Here is a 21,176-nt window from a genome sequence, read left to right on the forward strand (position 1 = left end):
AAATGACGGAGGGGTCACCCCAATTTGTCACAATTATATCATGATAAAGCGGTCATGTGCAAGCGATTCCTTCCACTTGACAGCGAGTATTCGACTGTTTGTGCTTAGTCAGACCATGTCACTTCATGATTACGTGGCGGAGTTTTTAACTTTGCTTATCCAATGCACGGTGTAAATCAGCCAGCTGAACCTGCATTTCTACTTTCAACAAGGGTTAAAGCCGACTACCGCAAATCATTTGTGAGGGCACTTTCCGGCGACACTCGACAAGACTATCCAGCTAACGCTTTCTTTCGATCACGCAGGACAAAGAGCTGCCGCAGCTAAAGAGGACCGACAGAGTTCAGCAACGTGCTGTCGCTGCACGAACGTCGACCACATCGCTCCAAACCGCCCGGCGAAATAAGCACCTTCTTTCACAAGAAAGTCGTGCGACGTATCCGTACATATTAGTACGAACGCTTATGGACATGTAAAAAAGTACAGTCCCAACAAAAGGTATACTTTACGGTAACTTTACGGTAAGCTTACAGGACAGAATTTAGCGACTAAACAAGATTAAAGGAGTGAACACGAGAGCGTGTAGGCATCCTTCAAGTTCTAGCTAACAATAGTCACTTTTCAGTTTGCCAAGCATTACACAAGCTTCCTCAATCGGTTACACAGTAGCACTTGAAGCGTTAAAGCATCGACTTGTTTTCCTCTATTTCGACTATCGAGCAGAGACCCGTACCGTTAGGGAAGCGACCTGCCCGCCGCAGTCGCTTATAGGAGCCATCTCACTTCTCGTCCACCAGCAAGCGGGATTTCAAGCAATGATGCAGCACCAATAAGCTGCTACCAAGGCACACATTGACACGCTCGCATCGACGCCACCAGCGGTCCGTAAGAATCAACCTCCGACGCACTACGGCAAGCTAGACGAGTTGTCTAGCTTTGGGTTTTCGCCCTGGAACAACATTACGCCGATATCACTTCAATGACGGAGGGGTCACCCCATTTGTCACAATGATATACTTTTTTTTTGAGGAGATGGACCCCTTTGGGAGAGGTTAAGACACAAGTATTGGGTGGAGATAGAAAATGGGCGAGAGAAAAAGAGAGAGAACCTGGGGAGCGGATTTTAAAGAGCGTTGCATGTTCCCAGAGGTTTTCTCTTTCCCCCGGGGAGAGAGGGGTTTTTTGTTTATTTCGAACTGTTTGTGCTTAGTCAGACCATGTCACTTCATGATTACGTGGCGGAGTTTATAAATTTGCTTATACAATGCACGGTGTAAATCGGCCAGCTGAACCTGCATTTCTACTTCCAACAAGGGTTAAAGCCGACTACCGCAAATCATTTGTGAGGGCACTCCCCGGCGACACTCGATGAGACTATCCAACTAACGCTTTCTTTCGATCACGCAGGACAAAGAGCTGCCGCAGCTAAAGAGGACCGACAGAGTTCAGCAACGTGCCGTCGCTGCACGAACGGCGACCACATCGCTCCAAACCGCCCGGCGAAATAAGCACCTTCTTTCACAAGAAAGTCGTGCGACGTATCCGTACATATTAGTACGAACACTTATGGACATGTAAAAAAGTACAGTCCCAACAAAAGGTATACTTTACGGTAACTTTACGGTAAGCTTACAGGACAGAATTTAGCGACTAAACAAGATTAAAGGAGTGGACACGAGAGCGTGTAGGCGTCCTTCAAGTTCTAACTAACAATAGTCACTTTTCAGTTTGCCAAGCATTACACAAGCTTCCTCAATCGGTTACACAGTAGCACTTGAAGCGTTAAAGCATCGACTTGTTTTCCTCTATTTCGACTATCGAGCAGAGACCCGTACCGTTAAGGAAGCGACCTGCCCGCCGCAGTCGCTTATAGGAGCCATCTCACTTCTCGCCCACCAGCAAGCGGGATTTCAAGCAATGATGCAGCACCAATACGCTGCTACCAAGGCACACATTGACACGCTCGCATCGACGCCACCAGCGGTCCGTAAGAATCAACCTCCGACGCACTACGGCAAGCTAGACGAGGTTGTTTAGCTTTGGGTTTTCGCCCTGGAACAACATTACGCCGACTATCACCTTCAAATGACGGAGGGGTCACCCCAATTTGTCACAATGATATCATGTTATCTAGGAGATGACCCTTATGAAGTGGCAACGCCATGATTTTGGTGGAATGTGATGCGAGAGGAAAAGTGAAGACCTGAGCGGATTTTAAAGCGGTCATGTGCAAGCGATTCCTTCCACCTGACAGCGCGTATTCGACTGTTTGTGCTTAGTCAGACCATGTCACTTCATGATTACGTGGCGGAGTTTATAAATTTGCTTATACAATGCACGGTGTAAATCGGCCAGCTGAACCTGCATTTCTACTTCCAACAAGGGTTAAAGCCGACTACCGCAAATCATTTGTGAGGGCACTCCCCGGCGACACTCGATGAGACTATCCAACTAACGCTTTCTTTCGATCACGCAGAACAAAGAGCTGCCGCAGCTAAAGAGGACCGACAGAGTTCAGCAACGTGCCGTCGCTGCACGAACGGCGACCACATCGCTCCAAACCGCCCGGCGAAATAAGCACCTTCTTTCACAAGAAAGTCGTGTGACGTATCCGTACATATTAGTACGAACGCTTATGGACATGTAAAACAGTACAGTCCCAACAAAAGGTAAATTTTACGGTAACTTTACGGTAAGCTTACAGGACAGAATTTAGCGACTAAACAAGATTAAAGGAGTGAACACAAGAGCGTGTCGGCGTCCTTCAAGTTCTAGCTAACAATAGTCACTTTTCAGTTTGCCAAGCATTACACAAGCTTCCTCAATCGGTTACACAGTAGCACTTGAAGCGTTAAAGCATCGACTTGTTTTCCTCTATTTCGACTATCGAGTAGAGACCCGTACCGTTAAGGAAGCGACCTGCCCGCCGCAGTCGCTTATAGGAGCCATCTCACTTCTCGCCCACCAGCAAGCGGGATTTCAAGCAATGATGCAGCACCAATACGCTGCTACCAAGGCACACATTGACACGCTCGCATCGACGCCACCAGCGGTCCGTAAGAATCAACCTCCGACGCACTACGGCAAGCTAGACGAGGTTGTTTAGCTTTGGGTTTTCGCCCTGGAACAACATTACGCCGACTATCACCTTCAAATGACGGAGGGGTCACCCCAATTTGTCACAATGATATCATGTTATCTAGGAGATGACCCTTATGAAGTGGTAACGCCATGATTTTGGTGGAATGTGATGCGAGAGGAAAAGTGAAGACCTGAGCGGATTTTAAAGCGGTCATGTGCAAGCGATTCCTTCCACCTGACAGCGCGTATTCGACTGTTTGTGCTTAGGCAGACCATGTCACTTCATGATTACGTGGCGGAGTTTTTAACTTTGCTTATCCAATGCACGGTGTTAATCAGCCAGCTGAACCTGCATTTCTACTTCCAACAAGGGTTAAAGCCGACTACCGCAAATCATTTGTGAGGGCACTCCCCGGCGACACTCGATGAGACTATCCAACTAACGCTTTCTTTCGATCACGCAGGACAAAGAGCTGCCGCAGCTAAAGAGGACCGACAGAGTTCAGCAACGTGCCGTCGCTGCACGAACGGCGACCACATCGCTCCAAACCGCCCGGCGAAATAAGCACCTTCTTTCACAAGAAAGTCGTGCGACGTATCCGTACATATTAGTACGAACACTTATGGACATGTAAAAAAGTACAGTCCCAACAAAAGGTATACTTTACGGTAACTTTACGGTAAGCTTACAGGACAGAATTTAGCGACTAAACAAGATTAAAGGAGTGGACACGAGAGCGTGTAGGCGTCCTTCAAGTTCTAACTAACAATAGTCACTTTTCAGTTTGCCAAGCATTACACAAGCTTCCTCAATCGGTTACACAGTAGCACTTGAAGCGTTAAAGCATCGACTTGTTTTCCTCTATTTCGACTATCGAGCAGAGACCCGTACCGTTAGGGAAGCGACCTGCCCGCCGCAGTCGCTTATAGGAGCCATCTCACTTCTCGCCCACCAGCAAGCGGGATTTCAAGCAATGATGCAGCACCAATACGCTGCTACCAAGGCACAAATCGACACGCTCGCATTGACGCCACCAGCGGTCCGTAAGAATCAACCTCCGACGCACTACGGCAAGCTAGACGAGGATCTCGAGCTTTGGGTTTTGGCCCTGGAACAACATTACGCCGACTATCACCTTCAAATGACGGAGGGGTCACCCCAATTTGTCACAATTATATCATGATAAAGCGGTCATGTGCAAGCGATTCCTTCCACTTGACAGCGAGTATTCGACTGTTTGTGCTCAGTCAGACCATGTCACTTCATGATTACGTGGCGGAGTTTTTAACTTTGCTTATCCAATGCACGGTGTAAATCGGCCAGCTGAACCTGCATTTCTACTTCCAACAAGGGTTAAAGCCGACTACCGCAAATCATTTGTGAGGGCACTCCCCGGCGACACTCGATGAGACTATCCAACTAACGCTTTCTTTCGATCACGCAGGACAAAGAGCTGCCGCAGCTAAAGAGGACCGACAGAGTTCAGCAACGTGCCGTCGCTGCACGAACGGCGACCACATCGCTCCAAACCGCCCGGCGAAATAAGCACCTTCTTTCACAAGAAAGTCGTGTGACGTATCCGTACATATTAGTACGAACGCTTATGGACATGTAAAACAGTACAGTCCCAACAAAAGGTATATTTTACGGTAACTTTACGGTAAGCTTACAGGACAGAATTTAGCGACTAAAACAAGATTAAAGGAGTGAACACAAGAGCGTGTAGGCGTCCCTCAAGTTCTAGCTAACAATAGTCACTTTTCAGTTTGCCAAGCATTACACAAGCTTCCTCCAATCGGTTACACAGTAGCCACTGAAGCGTTAAAGCATCGACTTGTTTTTCCTCTATTTCGACTATCGAGCAGAGAACCCGTACCGTTAAGGAAGCGACCTGCCCGCCGCAGTCGCTTATAGGAGCCATCTCACTTCTCGCCCACCAGCAAGCGGGGATTTCAAGCAAATGATGCAGCACCAATACGCTGTCTACCGAGGCACCAATTCGACACGCTCGCATCGACGCCACCAGCCGGTCGGGAAAAATACAACCTCTCCACGCCCCTATCGGCAAAGCTAAACAAAAGGATTTTCTAACTTAGTGGGTTTTGGGCCCTGGTAAAAAAACTTTTACCCCCTCAGTATTTCTCCTTTCTAATTGGCCGGAAAGGGGCCTACTCCCAATTTGTCACAATGATATCATGTTATCTAGGAGATGACCCTTATGAAGTGGTAACGCCATGATTTTGGTGGAATGTGATGCGAGAGGAAAAGTGAAGACCTGAGCGGATTTTAAAGCGGTCATGTGCAAGCGATTCCTTCCACCTGACAGCGCGTATTCGACTGTTTGTGCTTAGTCAGACCATGTCACTTCATGATTACGTGGCGGAGTTTATAAATTTGCTTATACAATGCACGGTGTAAATCGGCCAGCTGAACCTGCATTTCTACTTCCAACAAGGGTTAAAGCCGACTACCGCAAATCATTTGTGAGGGCACTCCCCGGCGACACTCGATGAGACTATCCACTAACGCTTTCTTTCGATCACGCAGGACAAAGAGCTGCCGCAGCTAAAGAGGACCGACAGAGTTCAGCAACGTGCCGTCGCTGCACGAACGGCGACCACATCGCTCCAACCGCCCGGCGAAATAAGCACCGTCTTTCACAAGAAAGTCGTGCGACGTATCCGTACATATTAGTACGAACACTTATGGACATGTAAAAAAGTACAGTCCCAACAAAAGGTATACTTTACGGTAACTTTACGGTAAGCTTACAGGACAGAATTTAGCGACTAAACAAGATTAAAGGAGTGAACACGAGAGCGTGTAGGCGTCCTTCAAGTTCTAGCTAACAATAGTCACTTTTCAGTTTGCCAAGCATTACACAAGCTTCCTCACTCGGTTACACAGTAGCACTTGAAGCGTTAAAGCATCGACTTGTTTTCCTCTATTTCGACTATCGAGCAGAGACCCGTACCGTTAGGGAAGCGACCTGCCCGCCGCAGTCGCTTATAGGAGCCATCTCACTTCTCGCCCACCAGCAAGCGGGATTTCAAGCAATGATGCAGCACCAATACGCTGCTACCAAGGCACACATTGACACGCTCGCATCGACGCCACCAGCGGTCCGTAAGAATCAACCTCCGACGCACTACGGCAAGCTAGACGAGGTTGTCTAGCTTTGGGTTTTCGCCCTGGAACAACATTACGCCGACTATCACCTTCAAATGACGGAGGGGTCACCCCAATTTGTCACAATGATATCATGTTATCTAGGAGATGACCCTTATGAAGTGGTAACGCCATGATTTTGGTGGAATGTGATGCGAGAGGAAAAGTGAAGACCTGAGCGGATTTTAAAGCGGTCATGTGCAAGCGATTCCTTCCACCTGACAGCGCGTATTCGACTGTTTGTGCTTAGTCAGACCATGTCACTTCATGATTACGTGGCGGAGTTTATAAATTTGCTTATACAATGCACGGTGTAAATCGGCCAGCTGAACCTGCATTTCTACTTCCAACAAGGGTTAAAGCCGACTACCGCAAATCATTTGTGAGGGCACTCCCCGGCGACACTCGATGAGACTATCCAACTAACGCTTTCTTTCGATCACGCAGGACAAAGAGCTGCCGCAGCTAAAGAGGACCGACAGAGTTCAGCAACGTGCCGTCGCTGCACGAACGGCGACCACATCGCTCCAAACCGCCCGGCGAAATAAGCACCTTCTTTCACAAGAAAGTCGTGTGACGTATCCGTACATATTAGTACGAACGCTTATGGACATGTAAAACAGTACAGTCCCAACAAAAGGTAAATTTTACGGTAACTTTACGGTAAGCTTACAGGACAGAATTTAGCGACTAAACAAGATTAAAGGAGTGAACACAAGAGCGTGTCGGCGTCCTTCAAGTTCTAGCTAACAATAGTCACTTTTCAGTTTGCCAAGCATTACACAAGCTTCCTCAATCGGTTACACAGTAGCACTTGAAGCGTTAAAGCATCGACTTGTTTTCCTCTATTTCGACTATCGAGCAGAGACCCGTACCGTTAAGGAAGCGACCTGCCCGCCGCAGTCGCTTATAGGAGCCATCTCACTTCTCGCCCACCAGCAAGCGGGATTTCAAGCAATGATGCAGCACCAATACGCTGCTACCAAGGCACACATTGACACGCTCGCATCGACGCCACCAGCGGTCCGTAAGAATCAACCTCCGACGCACTACGGCAAGCTAGACGAGGTTGTCTAGCTTTGGGTTTTCGCCCTGGAACAACATTACGCCGACTATCACCTTCAAATGACGGAGGGGTCACCCCAATTTGTCACAATGATATCATGTTATCTAGGAGATGACCCTTATGAAGTGGTAACGCCATGATTTTGGTGGAATGTGATGCGAGAGGAAAAGTGAAGACCTGAGCGGATTTTAAAGCGGTCATGTGCAAGCGATTCCTTCCACCTGACAGCGCGTATTCGACTGTTTGTGCTTAGTCAGACCATGTCACTTCATGATTACGTGGCGGAGTTTATAAATTTGCTTATACAATGCACGGTGTAAATCGGCCAGCTGAACCTGCATTTCTACTTCCAACAAGGGTTAAAGCCGACTACCGCAAATCATTTGTGAGGGCACTCCCCGGCGACACTCGATGAGACTATCCAACTAACGCTTTCTTTCGATCACGCAGGACAAAGAGCTGCCGCAGCTAAAGAGGACCGACAAAGTTCAGCAACGTGCCGTCGCTGCACGAACGGCGACCACATCGCTCCAAACCGCCCGGCGAAATAAGCACCTTCTTTCACAAGAAAGTCGTGTGACGTATCCGTACATATTAGTACGAACGCTTATGGACATGTAAAACAGTACAGTCCCAACAAAAGGTATATTTTACGGTAACTTTACGGTAAGCTTACAGGACAGAATTTAGCGACTAAACAAGATTAAAGGAGTGAACACGAGAGCGTGTAGGCGTCCTTCAAGTTCTAACTAACAATAGTCACTTTTCAGTTTGCCAAGCATTACACAAGCTTCCTCAATCGGTTACACAGTAGCACTTGAAGCGTTAAAGCATCGACTTGTTTTCCTCTATTTCGACTATCGAGCAGAGACCCGTACCGTTAAGGAAGCGACCTGCCCGCCGCAGTCGCTTATAGGAGCCATCTCACTTCTCGCCCACCAGCAAGCGGGATTTCAAGCAATGATGCAGCACCAATACGCTGCTACCAAGGCACACATTGACACGCTCGCATCGACGCCACCAGCGGTCCGTAAGAATCAACCTCCGACGCACTACGGCAAGCTAGACGAGGTTGTCTAGCTTTGGGTTTTCGCCCTGGAACAACATTACGCCGACTATCACCTTCAAATGACGGAGGGGTCACCCCAATTTGTCACAATGATATCATGTTATCTAGGAGATGACCCTTATGAAGTGGTAACGCCATGATTTTGGTGGAATGTGATGCGAGAGGAAAAGTGAAGACCTGAGCGGATTTTAAAGCGGTCATGTGCAAGCGATTCCTTCCACCTGACAGCGCGTATTCGACTGTTTGTGCTTAGTCAGACCATGTCACTTCATGATTACGTGGCGGAGTTTATAAATTTGCTTATACAATGCACGGTGTAAATCGGCCAGCTGAACCTGCATTTCTACTTCCAACAAGGGTTAAAGCCGACTACCGCAAATCATTTGTGAGGGCACTCCCCGGCGACACTCGATGAGACTATCCAACTAACGCTTTCTTTCGATCACGCAGGACAACGAGCTGCCGCAGCTAAAGAGGACCGACAAAGTTCAGCAACGTGCCGTCGCTGCACGAACGGCGACCACATCGCTCCAAACCGCCCGGCGAAATAAGCACCTTCTTTCACAAGAAAGTCGTGTGACGTATCCGTACATATTAGTACGAACGCTTATGGACATGTAAAACAGTACAGTCCCAACAAAAGGTATATTTTACGGTAACTTTACGGTAAGCTTACAGGACAGAATTTAGCGACTAAACAAGATTAAAGGAGTGAACACGAGAGCGTGTAGGCGTCCTTCAAGTTCTAACTAACAATAGTCACTTTTCAGTTTGCCAAGCATTACACAAGCTTCCTCAATCGGTTACACAGTAGCACTTGAAGCGTTAAAGCATCGACTTGTTTTCCTCTATTTCGACTATCGAGCAGAGACCCGTACCGTTAAGGAAGCGACCTGCCCGCCGCAATCGCTTATAGGAGCCATCTCACTTCTCGCCCACCAGCAAGCGGGATTTCAAGCAATGATGCAGCACCAATACGCTGCTACCAAGGCACACATTGACACGCTCGCATCGACGCCACCAGCGATCCGTAAGAATCAACCTCCGACGCACTACGGCAAGCTAGACGAGGTTGTCTAGCTTTGGGTTTTCGCCCTGGAACAACATTACGCCGACTATCACCTTCAAATGACGGAGGGGTCACCCCAATTTGTCACAATGATATCATGTTATCTAGGAGATGACCCTTATGAAGTGGTAACGCCATGATTTTGGTGGAATGTGATGCGAGAGGAAAAGTGAAGACCTGAGCGGATTTTAAAGCGGTCATGTGCAAGCGATTCCTTCCACCTGACAGCGAGTATTCGACTGTTTGTGCTTAGTCAGACCATGTCACTTCATGATTACGTGGCGGAGTTTATAAATTTGCTTATACAATGCACGGTGTAAATCGGCCAGCTGAACCTGCATTTCTACTTCCAACAAGGGTTAAAGCCGACTACCGCAAATCATTTGTGAGGGCACTCCCCGGCGACACTCGATGAGACTATCCAACTAACGCTTTCTTTCGATCACGCAGGACAAAGAGCTGCCGCAGCTAAAGAGGACCGACAAAGTTCAGCAACGTGCCGTCGCTGCACGAACGGCGACCACATCGCTCCAAACCGCCCGGCGAAATAAGCACCTTCTTTCACAAGAAAGTCGTGTGACGTATCCGTACATATTAGTACGAACGCTTATGGACATGTAAAACAGTACAGTCCCAACAAAAGGTATATTTTACGGTAACTTTACGGTAAGCTTACAGGACAGAATTTAGCGACTAAACAAGATTAAAGGAGTGAACACGAGAGCGTGTAGGCGTCCTTCAAGTTCTAGCTAACAATAGTCACTTTTCAGTTTGCCAAGCATTACACAAGCTTCCTCAATCGGTTACACAGTAGCACTTGAAGCGTTAAAGCATCGACTTGTTTTCCTCTATTTCGACTATCGAGCAGAGACCCGTACCGTTAAGGAAGCGACCTGCCCGCCGCAGTCGCTTATAGGAGCCATCTCACTTCTCGCCCACCAGCAAGCGGGATTTCAAGCAATGATGCAGCACCAATACGCTGCTACCAAGGCACACATTGACACGCTCGCATCGACGCCACCAGCGATCCGTAAGAATCAACCTCCGACGCACTACGGCAAGCTAGACGAGGTTGTCTAGCTTTGGGTTTTCGCCCTGGAACAACATTACGCCGACTATCACCTTCAAATGACGGAGGGGTCACCCCAATTTGTCACAATGATATCATGTTATCTAGGAGATGACCCTTATGAAGTGGTAACGCCATGATTTTGGTGGAATGTGATGCGAGAGGAAAAGTGAAGACCTGAGCGGATTTTAAAGCGGTCATGTGCAAGCGATTCCTTCCACCTGACAGCGAGTATTCGACTGTTTGTGCTTAGTCAGACCATGTCACTTCATGATTACGTGGCGGAGTTTTTAACTTTGCTTATCCAATGCACGGTGTAAATCAGCCAGCTGAACCTGCATTTCTTAATGCAAAAAAGGATTAAAGCCGACTACCGCAAATCATTTGTGAGGGCACTCCCCGGCGACACTCGACAAGACTATCCAGCTAACGCTTTGTTTCGATCACGCAGGACAAAGAGCTGCCGCAGCTAAAGAGGACCGACAGAGTTCAGCAACGTGCTGTCGCTGCACGAACGTCGACCACATCGCTCCAAACCGCCCGGCGAAATAAGCACCTTCTTTCACAAGAAAGTCGTGCGACGTATCCGTACATATTAGTACGAACGCTTATGGACATGTAAAAAAGTACAGTCCCAACAAAAGGTATACTTTACGGTAACTTTACGGTAAGCTTACGGGACAGACTTTAGCGACTAAACAAGATTAAAGGAGTGAACACGAGAGCGTGTAGGCGTCCTTCAAGTTCTATCTAACAATAGTCACTTTTCAGTTTGCCAAGCATTACACAAGCTTCCTCAACCTGTAACATGAAGAGGTCAGTAAACTTAGCAATTTACGTGGGGCCTCTGACCATGTAAACGCCTACGCAAAATGGTATAGGACCAGAAAAATGGATTGTGGCTGCGCAAGAAGAATGAAATACAAAAATAAGGCTTCAAACGGCTGCACGGATGAGAAGACGGACTTCGCCGGTGGGTAGAAGCTCGTTGGCAGAAAGTACAATGCAAAACAGTGGTGTTCTTGCAACGGCGTTCCCAAACACAGCTACAGTTGAGTCAGATTTTTAATTTTCGGCTGGGAGCGCAAAGAATACTGACAAAGTTTTCACTTGAGGGCAGTTTACGTGCTAAAAAGCTTGATCCGGTTTCGCCGATTTCCACAGAACCAATTCGTAGTAAGCGTTTTTAACATTTATAATATATTTACAATGGGTGTTTTTAACGCACGTTACATTTCATACCATAATAAGCTTAATATTAATATCCACCGCTAATAAAGAGGTCTGATGATTGTATTACTACTAGTATGGCATCATCTTTACGGCGATCGGCTCGCCTGGGCTAGGTAGATGAGGATTCCGAGCTTTGGGTTTTCGCCCTGGAACAACATTACGCCGACTATCACTTTTCAATGACGGAGGAACACAACGGCGGAGAGCGTGCTCGCTATCGAGTGATGTTAAAGCTACCGTGGCAACGTTACAGAAACCACTAATTTTGCAACTCGTCAGCTTATGGAAGTTTTACACAACGTACTTTTCAGCACGCTCATGCTGTGGTACAATGGGAATGGAGACCTTCACAGTATGTGTAAAACACACCGACTCGGTGACCGAGCTTATCAAACCAACATGACGCGGGAGACGTGCAGAAGCGTACACTGAGTACGCAGCCCGTTACGCTTTTACGGTGGTCGCATATTGAAACAGGGTGGTGGGCTCCATCGTTTCCGTCGCGTAACTTCAAGCCACTAGCTATCACAAATGATATACATCGGGGAGGGGGGGGGGCAGAAACTGTTTAGAAAAACGAAATGTGCACTGCCTCCTTATCTGCCGTAGTTAGTCGGAGGTTGATTCTTACGGACCGCTGGTGGCGTCGATGCGAGCGTGTCGATGAGTGCCTTGGTAGCAGCGTATTGGTGCTGCACCATTGCTTGAAATCCCACTTGCTGGCGGGCGAGGAGTGAGATGACTACTACAAGCGACCGCGGCGGGCAGGTCGCTTCCCTAACGGTATGGGTCTCTGCTCGATAGTCGAAATAGAGGAAAACAAGTAGATGCTCGGACTTTTCAAGATCTACAATGTAACCGATTGAGGAAGCTTGTATATTGTTTGGCAAAAAATTAAAAGTGACTATTGCTAACTAGAGCTTGAAGGACGTGTTTACTCTCTCGTGTCCACTCCTTTAGTCGTTTTTAGTAGAATATGGTAATATGTACGGGTACGTTACACTTGATTAGCTTGAACAAACTGCGCTGCACCACGGAAAACCATTTGAGACGAAGCAAACTAGTAATTTGCCGTACTTTCTGACACTTGAGCAAAGCTATTCTGCTCGATTTAATTATATTGATTTATTGTGCTTTGCAGATGGAGTGTCCATCTGTTTATAGCCAGGATCGAGCATGGTCAAAGCATTAAACCACGCGTAAAAATCAAATTGGAAGAGGCAGGCATCGATTTGTTTTACATGTATCTGTGATCGAATTACCATTAAATGGTAATTCGATCACCATTAAATGGTAATTCGATCACAGATAAACAAATTTTGAAAACGGCAAAAAGGGTCGATTTACACCGATCCCGAGCTCTGGTAAGTTCTCCCGCGTTGAGTCAAATTAAGTCCACTCCTTGGTGGCGCCATTCCGTCAATTCCTTATTGTTTCAGTCTTGCGACCATACTAAAGACCTTTCGCAACCTTATTTTTGTTGAGTTTCAGTCTTTTTTTGAGTTTCTAGGGTGAGCCTCTCAAACACGATACTCAAACAGAATTGCGTTTGAGCTAACTGGCCGGTTTGCTCAACTCGGATTTGAGCTCACTTTCGTCTTCACAGCTAGCACCATCCAACCTCGTCAATGGTCTTCATAGCACCGAAGCTCACAGCGGAGCAAGCACTTGTCATCATTAGCTGTTTGTTGCTTGCTGCACGGGGTAATCGGAAGCGCTTCCTGCGCACAATGCACTTCCTCATCGCCAGTCATTGCTTCCGTCTTCGAGACCCACCTCCTCGGATCAACACAAGCAACCACTTCGACCCCTCCATGGACGACGTGACGGCACGGACACGCTTTAATTTTACGATGCCTCAGCTACGATTGCTAGCGACCAAAATGCATTTACCGAAACCAGTCATTATTACCCCAGAGCGTGACGCTGTTCCGACCGTTGAAGCGCTTGCTATGCTGTGCAGAAGGCTGAAGGAGCCATCGATGCTGTATACAGTAGCTAATGAGTTCGGCAGATCACCTGGGGCGTACACGCGCGTCTGTCGCCACTTAGCGGATACGTTGTACAACAAATACAAGGCTCTCCTGTATTTCAACCATGGTATTGTTGCAGCCCGTATTGAGAGGTATTGCGAAGCAATTAGAGCCAAGGGCTCCCCGTTAGCACGTTGCTGGGGTTTTGTGGATGGAACTAAGGAGTATGTATCCAGACTAAGCGCTCGTAGGAATCCGACGTCACCATACGAGAACCTACAAAGATCCCTGTATAATGGTCATCCGAGACGCCACTGCTTCAACTGGCAAGCAGTTACAGCTCCAGATGGAATAATTGTCAGCATATTCGGTCCCGTGGAAGGCAGGCGGCATGATTCGACGATGTTAAGCATGAGTGGTATTTTGGATGTCTTTAAAAATGATGAATCCATGCTTTTCAATGGAAAAGTAATTTACGGAGATCCGGCGTATGGCTGCAGTCAGTACGTTTGCTGTTCATTCGAAAATCCTGGATCAAATGGAGCTATGAAACGTTTCAATTCGCGTATGAGCAGTGTTCGCGAGGCCGTAGAGTGGGGATTCGGGCGTGTCAAGATGCTATGGTCATTCCTGAATTGGGATAAAAAGCTGCGAGCCCGACAGACCGCGGTTGGAAAGCTTTTCGTTGTTGGAGTGCTACTATCTAACCTTCATGCATGTCTTCAACCAACAGGAAACCAGATATCTATATACTTTTATCTACTTCCACCATCAGTAGACAGCTACCTTAACGCAAATGAAGAATGACAAAACGTATCGTTTGTTTATAATCCGTTACTGTTTGTCTTTTGCACGTCCGAGAGCTATTTCCAGTAGCTGCAACATAAACTTCTCGCGGTCACGTTCAGCAGCTTGCATACGCTCATCACGTGCGCGCTCAGCTTCTTGACGCTGCTGTTCCAGTTTTAACTCGTGCTCTCTTATTCTTTTGGCCTCGTCCTTCTCAAATTGTAAGCGACTATTAAGATACACATACTTCTCAGGGTTCCCCTTATTCATCTCGGTGATTGTCATCGCGATAGCATCAGTCACGGCTGCTACTCGCTCTATCTTTCCCACTTTGGTAGCGCGACCGCTGCTAGCCGTGTTCCCACGCTTCAGACTACCACATAAGGAAGTGCCTGCATTTGCACCTTCGTCTTGTCCCTCGTTGCCTTCATCACTGTTGGAATTTGTGTCGGATTGCAGCTCTTCCACCAGCTCTCCCATTGCCAATCGACGCATTAAGACACCCGACGTCTCAATGCCATTATCTTTGGCACGCTGGAGCTGCTTTTCGCTATCTTGACGCTCCTTCCAGTCGTCCATACGGGTGACAATGTCTTGCAAGAGCACGTCTCTCTCGTTGTACTCTTCCGTCGTTCCAGACGACCTCCTTGAAACTACTTGTGCGTCGCGATGCTGACGAATAAGCTTATCAAAGCGCGTACGCAGCGCTGGGCCTTGCTTGTCTCGCACGAAACCAGCCGTTTCATTGCAGATGTCTGCAATCTTGTCAAAGCTTTTCATTATACCGCTCGCTGTACCTTCCGCGGATTCCCACGGCTTGATCGTGTTGACAGCGCGCAGTAAAATCAGATCATCGGCTGTCGTAAAGTTCTTTCGAGCTGGACCAGCGGGCTGTACGAAAGACCCACCCACTGTGAGGTTCTCCTGATCATTTTGTTGTGCAGGGGGCAAGCTCAACGGCGCGTTCTCTTCCATGTCGTAAGGTGCAGAGCTGGCAGTGAGTTAGCAGTTGTAATATTGAGACTGAAACTAAATAGAAAGCGTGGCTGCGAAAGTTCTCGAATGCAAATCAATTTAGGCAATCCTGTGGCAGCCGGGATTCGCTGAAAATAACAAAAGGAGCTGCGAAAGGTCTCTACTACCAGTCGATTTGAGTGTCGTAGTTGTGCTTTTAAAAGACCTCGCTTTAACTAAACGACCTCTATTTATTATAAATCGAGCATCAGGCTAAGTGAAAAGGACAGAAACATTGAAATGCACAATACGTTTAGTTTTACTGACCGGTGGAGATGCTCGCGTTGACGTCAAGTTTTTCTTTCATTGTTACTCTCAGTGATGGCGTATCCACTGAAAATGAAAGCCAAAATCAATCCCTACCAAGTGAAAAAAATACAAAGAATAGTTAGTGATACAACACATAATACTTCGCTTTATCACTGACGCATTCATACATACCATAATGAACCAGCGTTAATTGCAGTAATGGAGTTATCCACACAAAGAGCCGACTTTGAAGCACCCCCATCTCGGTCTCCAGAACAAAAGCCAGCTGGTAGAACAGTGAAAAGCCAAATTTGCGTCGCAAAACCAGCTGAAGCAACACAATAGTCAGCATTTCCATCGAGGCATAAAGCATAATGCTTCCAACGTTGGTTAGGAATTGGCTAGAGGTAAGCTTTTGTGTGTGAGGGTAGTACTTGGCACTTGGAAGTTGAGTGAGGACCGACAGATACGCCACGTATATAGTGGGAATGACACTTTCGATGTATTCAACCAGCACCAAATACTCCATGTGGAACAACATTTTCCGCGCCTTCGTGTCTAGCTTGGCTCCGTCATCAGCCGTAAATAACCAGAATAATACCCACGAACTGTCGCTGTCGTTGCACTGTTGCGTCTGCGGAGCGGATATTTGAGTCGGCGGCAGAAGGAGCGACGCGTTTGTGAGATCATATCGACCGAAAGAGATGCACCGAGTAGTGTTTAATATTGCCAGTTGTTGCAGTGGATATGTGGTTTTCATGATTCAAGTTTTCAAGTTCACTCGCTCCGCGACAAATATCCCAAAGCGATAGCACCGTTCGACATACATTCAGAGCTATCATTAAGAGAGAAGCCCACCAGGACCGCGACGACTGAATGCTTGTCGCTACATACAACCCGTTAAAAACATCCACAGTAAAGACCACGGCGGCTGGAATGGTCTCCTTACTGTCTGAAGATCCATGCAACTAAATGTTTAAACGCAAGTTTAATCACTGGCAAAAACACGAAGAGCCCAAACTGCTGCATCGGTGTACATCTTGTAAATACAACGCTGAAAATGATATTGACACACGCCATTACTGGCTGGACGAGAACGAGATAGAGTTTCTGCTTGAGTGCCGTATTCGGTCGAGAGAAAAGAGGTGAACTGCTTCGACGAAGTGACACTAGCACCAGAATTGAAAGAAAGATCTCGAATGGAAATGCTGCAATAACAAAACAAAAGGGAAGTGGGAAAACCCAAAAAGCGGATAGCGTTATCACACTGATTATCGCTCCAATTCCAGTTCCAAAGCCAATGCAGAAAACCTTGCAATGCGACAGCACCAGGATGGAATCTTGAATCTGGTACAGTGACCCAATAGAAGCTGAGATGAGGATGCAGCACAGTGGAAGCCACGTGCCATAATTCGTTTTCCAGCCTTGTGATGGGTCTTGTACCGGTACGCATTCAACAATTATTGCCAAGAGTAGAGCGGGGAGTGGTGTGATGACACAGACTAACAGGACGCGTAAAAGTGACGTGGTCTGGCAGTAATGATAGAGTGCTGCTCTTCGTTCATGAGAATAAAAGCTGAGCCCGGAGATTTTCGTACAGCTTGTGAGGTGCTGGACTTGGCTAAGCACTCGAGATGCAACCACGTGATCCTGAAGGTTGGGGCCGACACACCCATCAGGAGCGATAGCACTCAAGGGCATTTCAACTTTCACTGAGCGAACGCCTGCTACGAATCTAGAAATAGCCGGACAAAAACTAAAAAATATTTTTAACGAGCTACCGCGAATCCGAAAGTTTGGCTCCATCCTTCGAACGCCAAAAATCCCGAAATCAAGAATTCTGATTTGATAAAATATCACAAACGAGACTAGAAAGCTAGAAAAAGAGTCTTTCTAAAAAAAGAGAGCACAAATTTTGTGCTCTCTTTCTTATTTCAAAAAAATACTTTGTTAGAGCATTTCTGCTAGCAATATTTGATGGTACAGGTGGCGTTGGCACATGTGGCGGCGGGCTGCACCGCCGCTACGAACGCGTTATCAGTGGCAGTCGGCAATGCATCTCCCCCCTCTGCATGCGGAAGCTACTGCGCTGCGTTTATTAGCAAGAACGTAGTGTGCTTGCTGCAAAGCAGCGTCGAGTATGCTTCTCATTCAGCCCCACTGAAGGTGGTGGAGACTTTAAAGCACCAAGAAGCGACAACCGACACCACAAGACTCACGAGTGTTCGACTGCAACTTCATGATCAATCTAGTGACATCCGCGTAATTGCAGGCGACTCACAAGGCCGCGTATTCGTGTGGACGAGGGCGTCTGAAGGACCCTGGAAGGTCCAGACGCTGCAGGACACCGAGCCGACGCTATCGGTGGCTGCAGTCGCCATCGCAGAGACCAAAGAACGTAAAAATTACGTCGCTGCCTTCTCGGACGGATCGTTGGCTGTATATGAGGAGAAAAAGAGAGAAAAAGTGACGCTCTTACGTCGACTGGAGCTTGGCAGGAAGAGTATCATGGAAACGGTGACTGTGACGGTAGTAGGAGACCAGGTGCTCTTGGCAGCAGGCGGAGTGGACGGCAAGGTGCATCTATTTGAAGTGACCGATACAGTAACTAAGTTACTGGAGCTAGAGGGCCATACGGACTGGATCCGGAGTCTCGCTTTCGATCGACAAAAGACGGACGTTGGTGAGGTGGTAACTCTAGCATCTGCGTCACAAGATCAACGGATTCGACTATGGAGAATTACGACTCGTCTTAAAGACGCTACTGCGACATCTGGAGAAGTGCAAGAAGGATTCCTGGCTCACGGCTGCAATTTCACGTATACCGTGAGCTTTGACGCGCTGTTAGTCGGTCACGAAGATTGGGTCACGTCTGTGCAGTGGATGGACAATGGGTCTTCGTTATTGTCCTCGTCCATGGACAATACGTTGATTGTGTGGACCACACTAGACGACCAAAGTGGCGCATGGTCTCCGTCACTTCGGGTCGGGGAAATGGGAGGCAACGGTCTGCTGGCTGCTGGAGTGTTGCCAGCTCGTGACGGACGCTTGAACTTGATCTCACTGGGCTTCGGTGGACAATTGGAGCGCTGGGGGCAACAGCCAGCGCCATCCAAGCTGTTTCTACCTGCGATCGCAGTTAACGGTCATTGTGCCGAGGTCACGGACCTTTCTTGGTCGCCTAAAGGGGACTATTTAGCATCCGTGTCACTGGATCAGACGACACGTATACTGGCACCTTTAAATGTAGTTGAAGGCGAGGATAAATGTACACAAAAATGGTACGAGATATCGAGAGCACAAGTGCACGGCTACGACATCAACTGCGGGTGTTTCGTGCTGGGAGTACGACCAGCCAATGATTTATTCGTCAGCGGGGCAGACGAGAAGATCTTACGTGTGTTTGAGGCTCCCGATGAGGTCAAGGAACTGGTTGATCGACTGAAATCCCCGGAGAAGAACAGCCAAGACACTGCGGAGCGAACTCGGACCGTACAACATGCTTATCTTCCAGAATTGAGTCTCACGAACAAGTCGGAATCGTCTTCTATTAGTGACGATGGGTACGCTAAACTGAGCAACACGGTAGCGTTACCGGTAGGTGACCGGTTGAGTCGCAAGACGCTGTGGCCAGAACAACGTAAGCTCTATGGTCACGGCAATGAGCTTCTCAGTGTGACGTCGTCCCATGCTGGAGACTTAATAGCGTCTGCGTGCAAGTCTCGGGAAGAAAAATACGCAGCGGTTCGTCTATGGCACACGACGGACTGGAGCGAAGCACAGCCGCCACTTGAGGGCCACAAGAGCTCAGTCGTGCAGCTGGCGTTCTCTCCGAACGACCAGTTTCTATTGTCAGTGTCCAGGGATCGACACTTGTGTCTTTACGAGCGACAAGATGCGGACCAGAAGTTTACGCTGGTGGAGCATGTGAAGGCGCACAAGCGAATTATCTGGAGCTGCTCCTGGTCTCCAGACTCACGTATCTTTGCTCTCGGGTCACGGGATCAGTCAGTTTCGTTATGGTCTCAGACTGGAGGGAAGTGGACTCGGGTGTGTGACCCAATTACGTTTGATGCTGCTGTCACTGCAGTAGCCTTCGCTCCATACAAAACGACAGAGACTAACGATCTACTTGCTGTGGGTCTGGAGACTGGAGATATCCAATTTTTTGCTATCTCAAGAAACGGCGCAGTAGTCTGCACGCCAGTGGGTGACATTCCTTGGGTACTGTCGCCGTCCGCAGCAGTCTCACGTCTAGCTTGGCGTCCCACTAGTAACGAAGACTACGTGCTGGCAGCAGCAAGTAGAGACAACTCGGTGCGTGTCTACAATGTGGAAGTCTAAAAAACTACTTGGAGTGCTGCGCAGTCCACTGCTTGTACTTAGCTATCTCGCTTTGCAGAATCTCAGATTGGGTGGGGTATAGTTCCTTGACATAGTCAAGATCTTGTCGACATAACACGTGGATCTGGACCCACGTCAGTGCTATCGCAGTCGCGGATCGTCTCGTGTGTTGTAGCAACGCCATCTCTCCGAAATATTCGCCTTTATGAAGGATGTGGATGATCTTTATCATGTCCGAATTGGGATCCAATACCCCCACAGATCCTTTACTCCCAATAAACCCCATCCAGTCTCCGAACTCCTCTTTCCGGATCAACACGTCGTCTTGCATGTAAATGACTGTACGTAAGTGTAGAACGAGCACTTCGATCACTGCGGGAGCCAATGTTCTTGACGATAAAAAGGGGATGCGCTTGAGCATATCTCGGTATAGTTGGAACTTTACTTCGCAGATTAGAGCCGGGGATAACTCGTTGATAAACGCGTCGGCATCTGCACTGACACTTTTTGTTTCCCGCCACAGATTTTCATAATATCCTCGGATACGGTTCGAAAGTTCCTCGGAGATCCCAAGGAAGCGACAACGTTCGGAAGTTGAGATGATTTTCTTACTATACGCTGCTTCGTTCTCATCGATCGATGCGATTAACGCAGCTACCGCGCCGAAGACACTGGCTTGGAGAATGTTACCAACCAGCATGAAACACGCCACGGAGATAAGCTCGATCGTCGAGTACATTATCGGAGGACTAGCATTCACACAGCCAATTACTAAAGACCAGCACAAACTGTACTCTTCAAACAGCGTTCTAGGCACGAAGCTACCGTCTTCCAAGTGTGTTCGCCAGTCGACAGCAACCCAACTCCAATAGCAAGTGAGTAGATGCGAGATCGTCAATACAAGACCGAGAAGCAGAACAAAGCGCACGATACCCGCTTTCTTCGCCGAGTGGAGTTTATGAGCCAAGTGACTTACTTTAGCTAGTCGAAAGATCTTCAGAAAGCCCACAACTTCACTGTGACTAGTTCGCATAAACAGCTCAAAGGGGAA

The 21,176-nt window shown here is 47.9% G+C and overlaps 2 protein-coding genes across 2 annotated transcripts; one reads left to right on the plus strand and one right to left on the minus strand.

The window, feature by feature from the left end:
- Positions 1–14,563: 14,563 nt before the first annotated feature.
- PITG_19098 (uncharacterized protein) lies at positions 14,564–15,493 on the minus strand (the record flags this gene model as incomplete). The annotated part of the gene is made up of 2 exons (XM_002997369.1): positions 14,564–15,273; positions 15,316–15,493. 2 exons carry the CDS (start codon positions 15,491–15,493, stop codon positions 14,564–14,566), a joined length of 888 nt encoding a protein of 295 aa, XP_002997415.1.
- A 2,265-nt stretch (positions 15,494–17,758) lies between these two features.
- PITG_19099 (elongator complex protein, putative) lies at positions 17,759–20,723 on the plus strand (the record flags this gene model as incomplete). The annotated part of the gene is made up of 2 exons (XM_002997370.1): positions 17,759–20,098; positions 20,649–20,723. The coding sequence occupies 2 exons, from the start codon at positions 17,759–17,761 to the stop codon at positions 20,721–20,723; spliced, it is 2,415 nt and encodes an 804-aa protein (XP_002997416.1).
- Between the last annotated feature and the right edge of the window lie 453 nt (positions 20,724–21,176).

This window comes from Phytophthora infestans, genomic scaffold (genome assembly GCF_000142945.1).
Source record: "Phytophthora infestans T30-4 supercont1.75 genomic scaffold, whole genome shotgun sequence".
Lineage (NCBI taxonomy): Eukaryota > Oomycota > Peronosporomycetes > Peronosporales > Peronosporaceae > Phytophthora > Phytophthora infestans.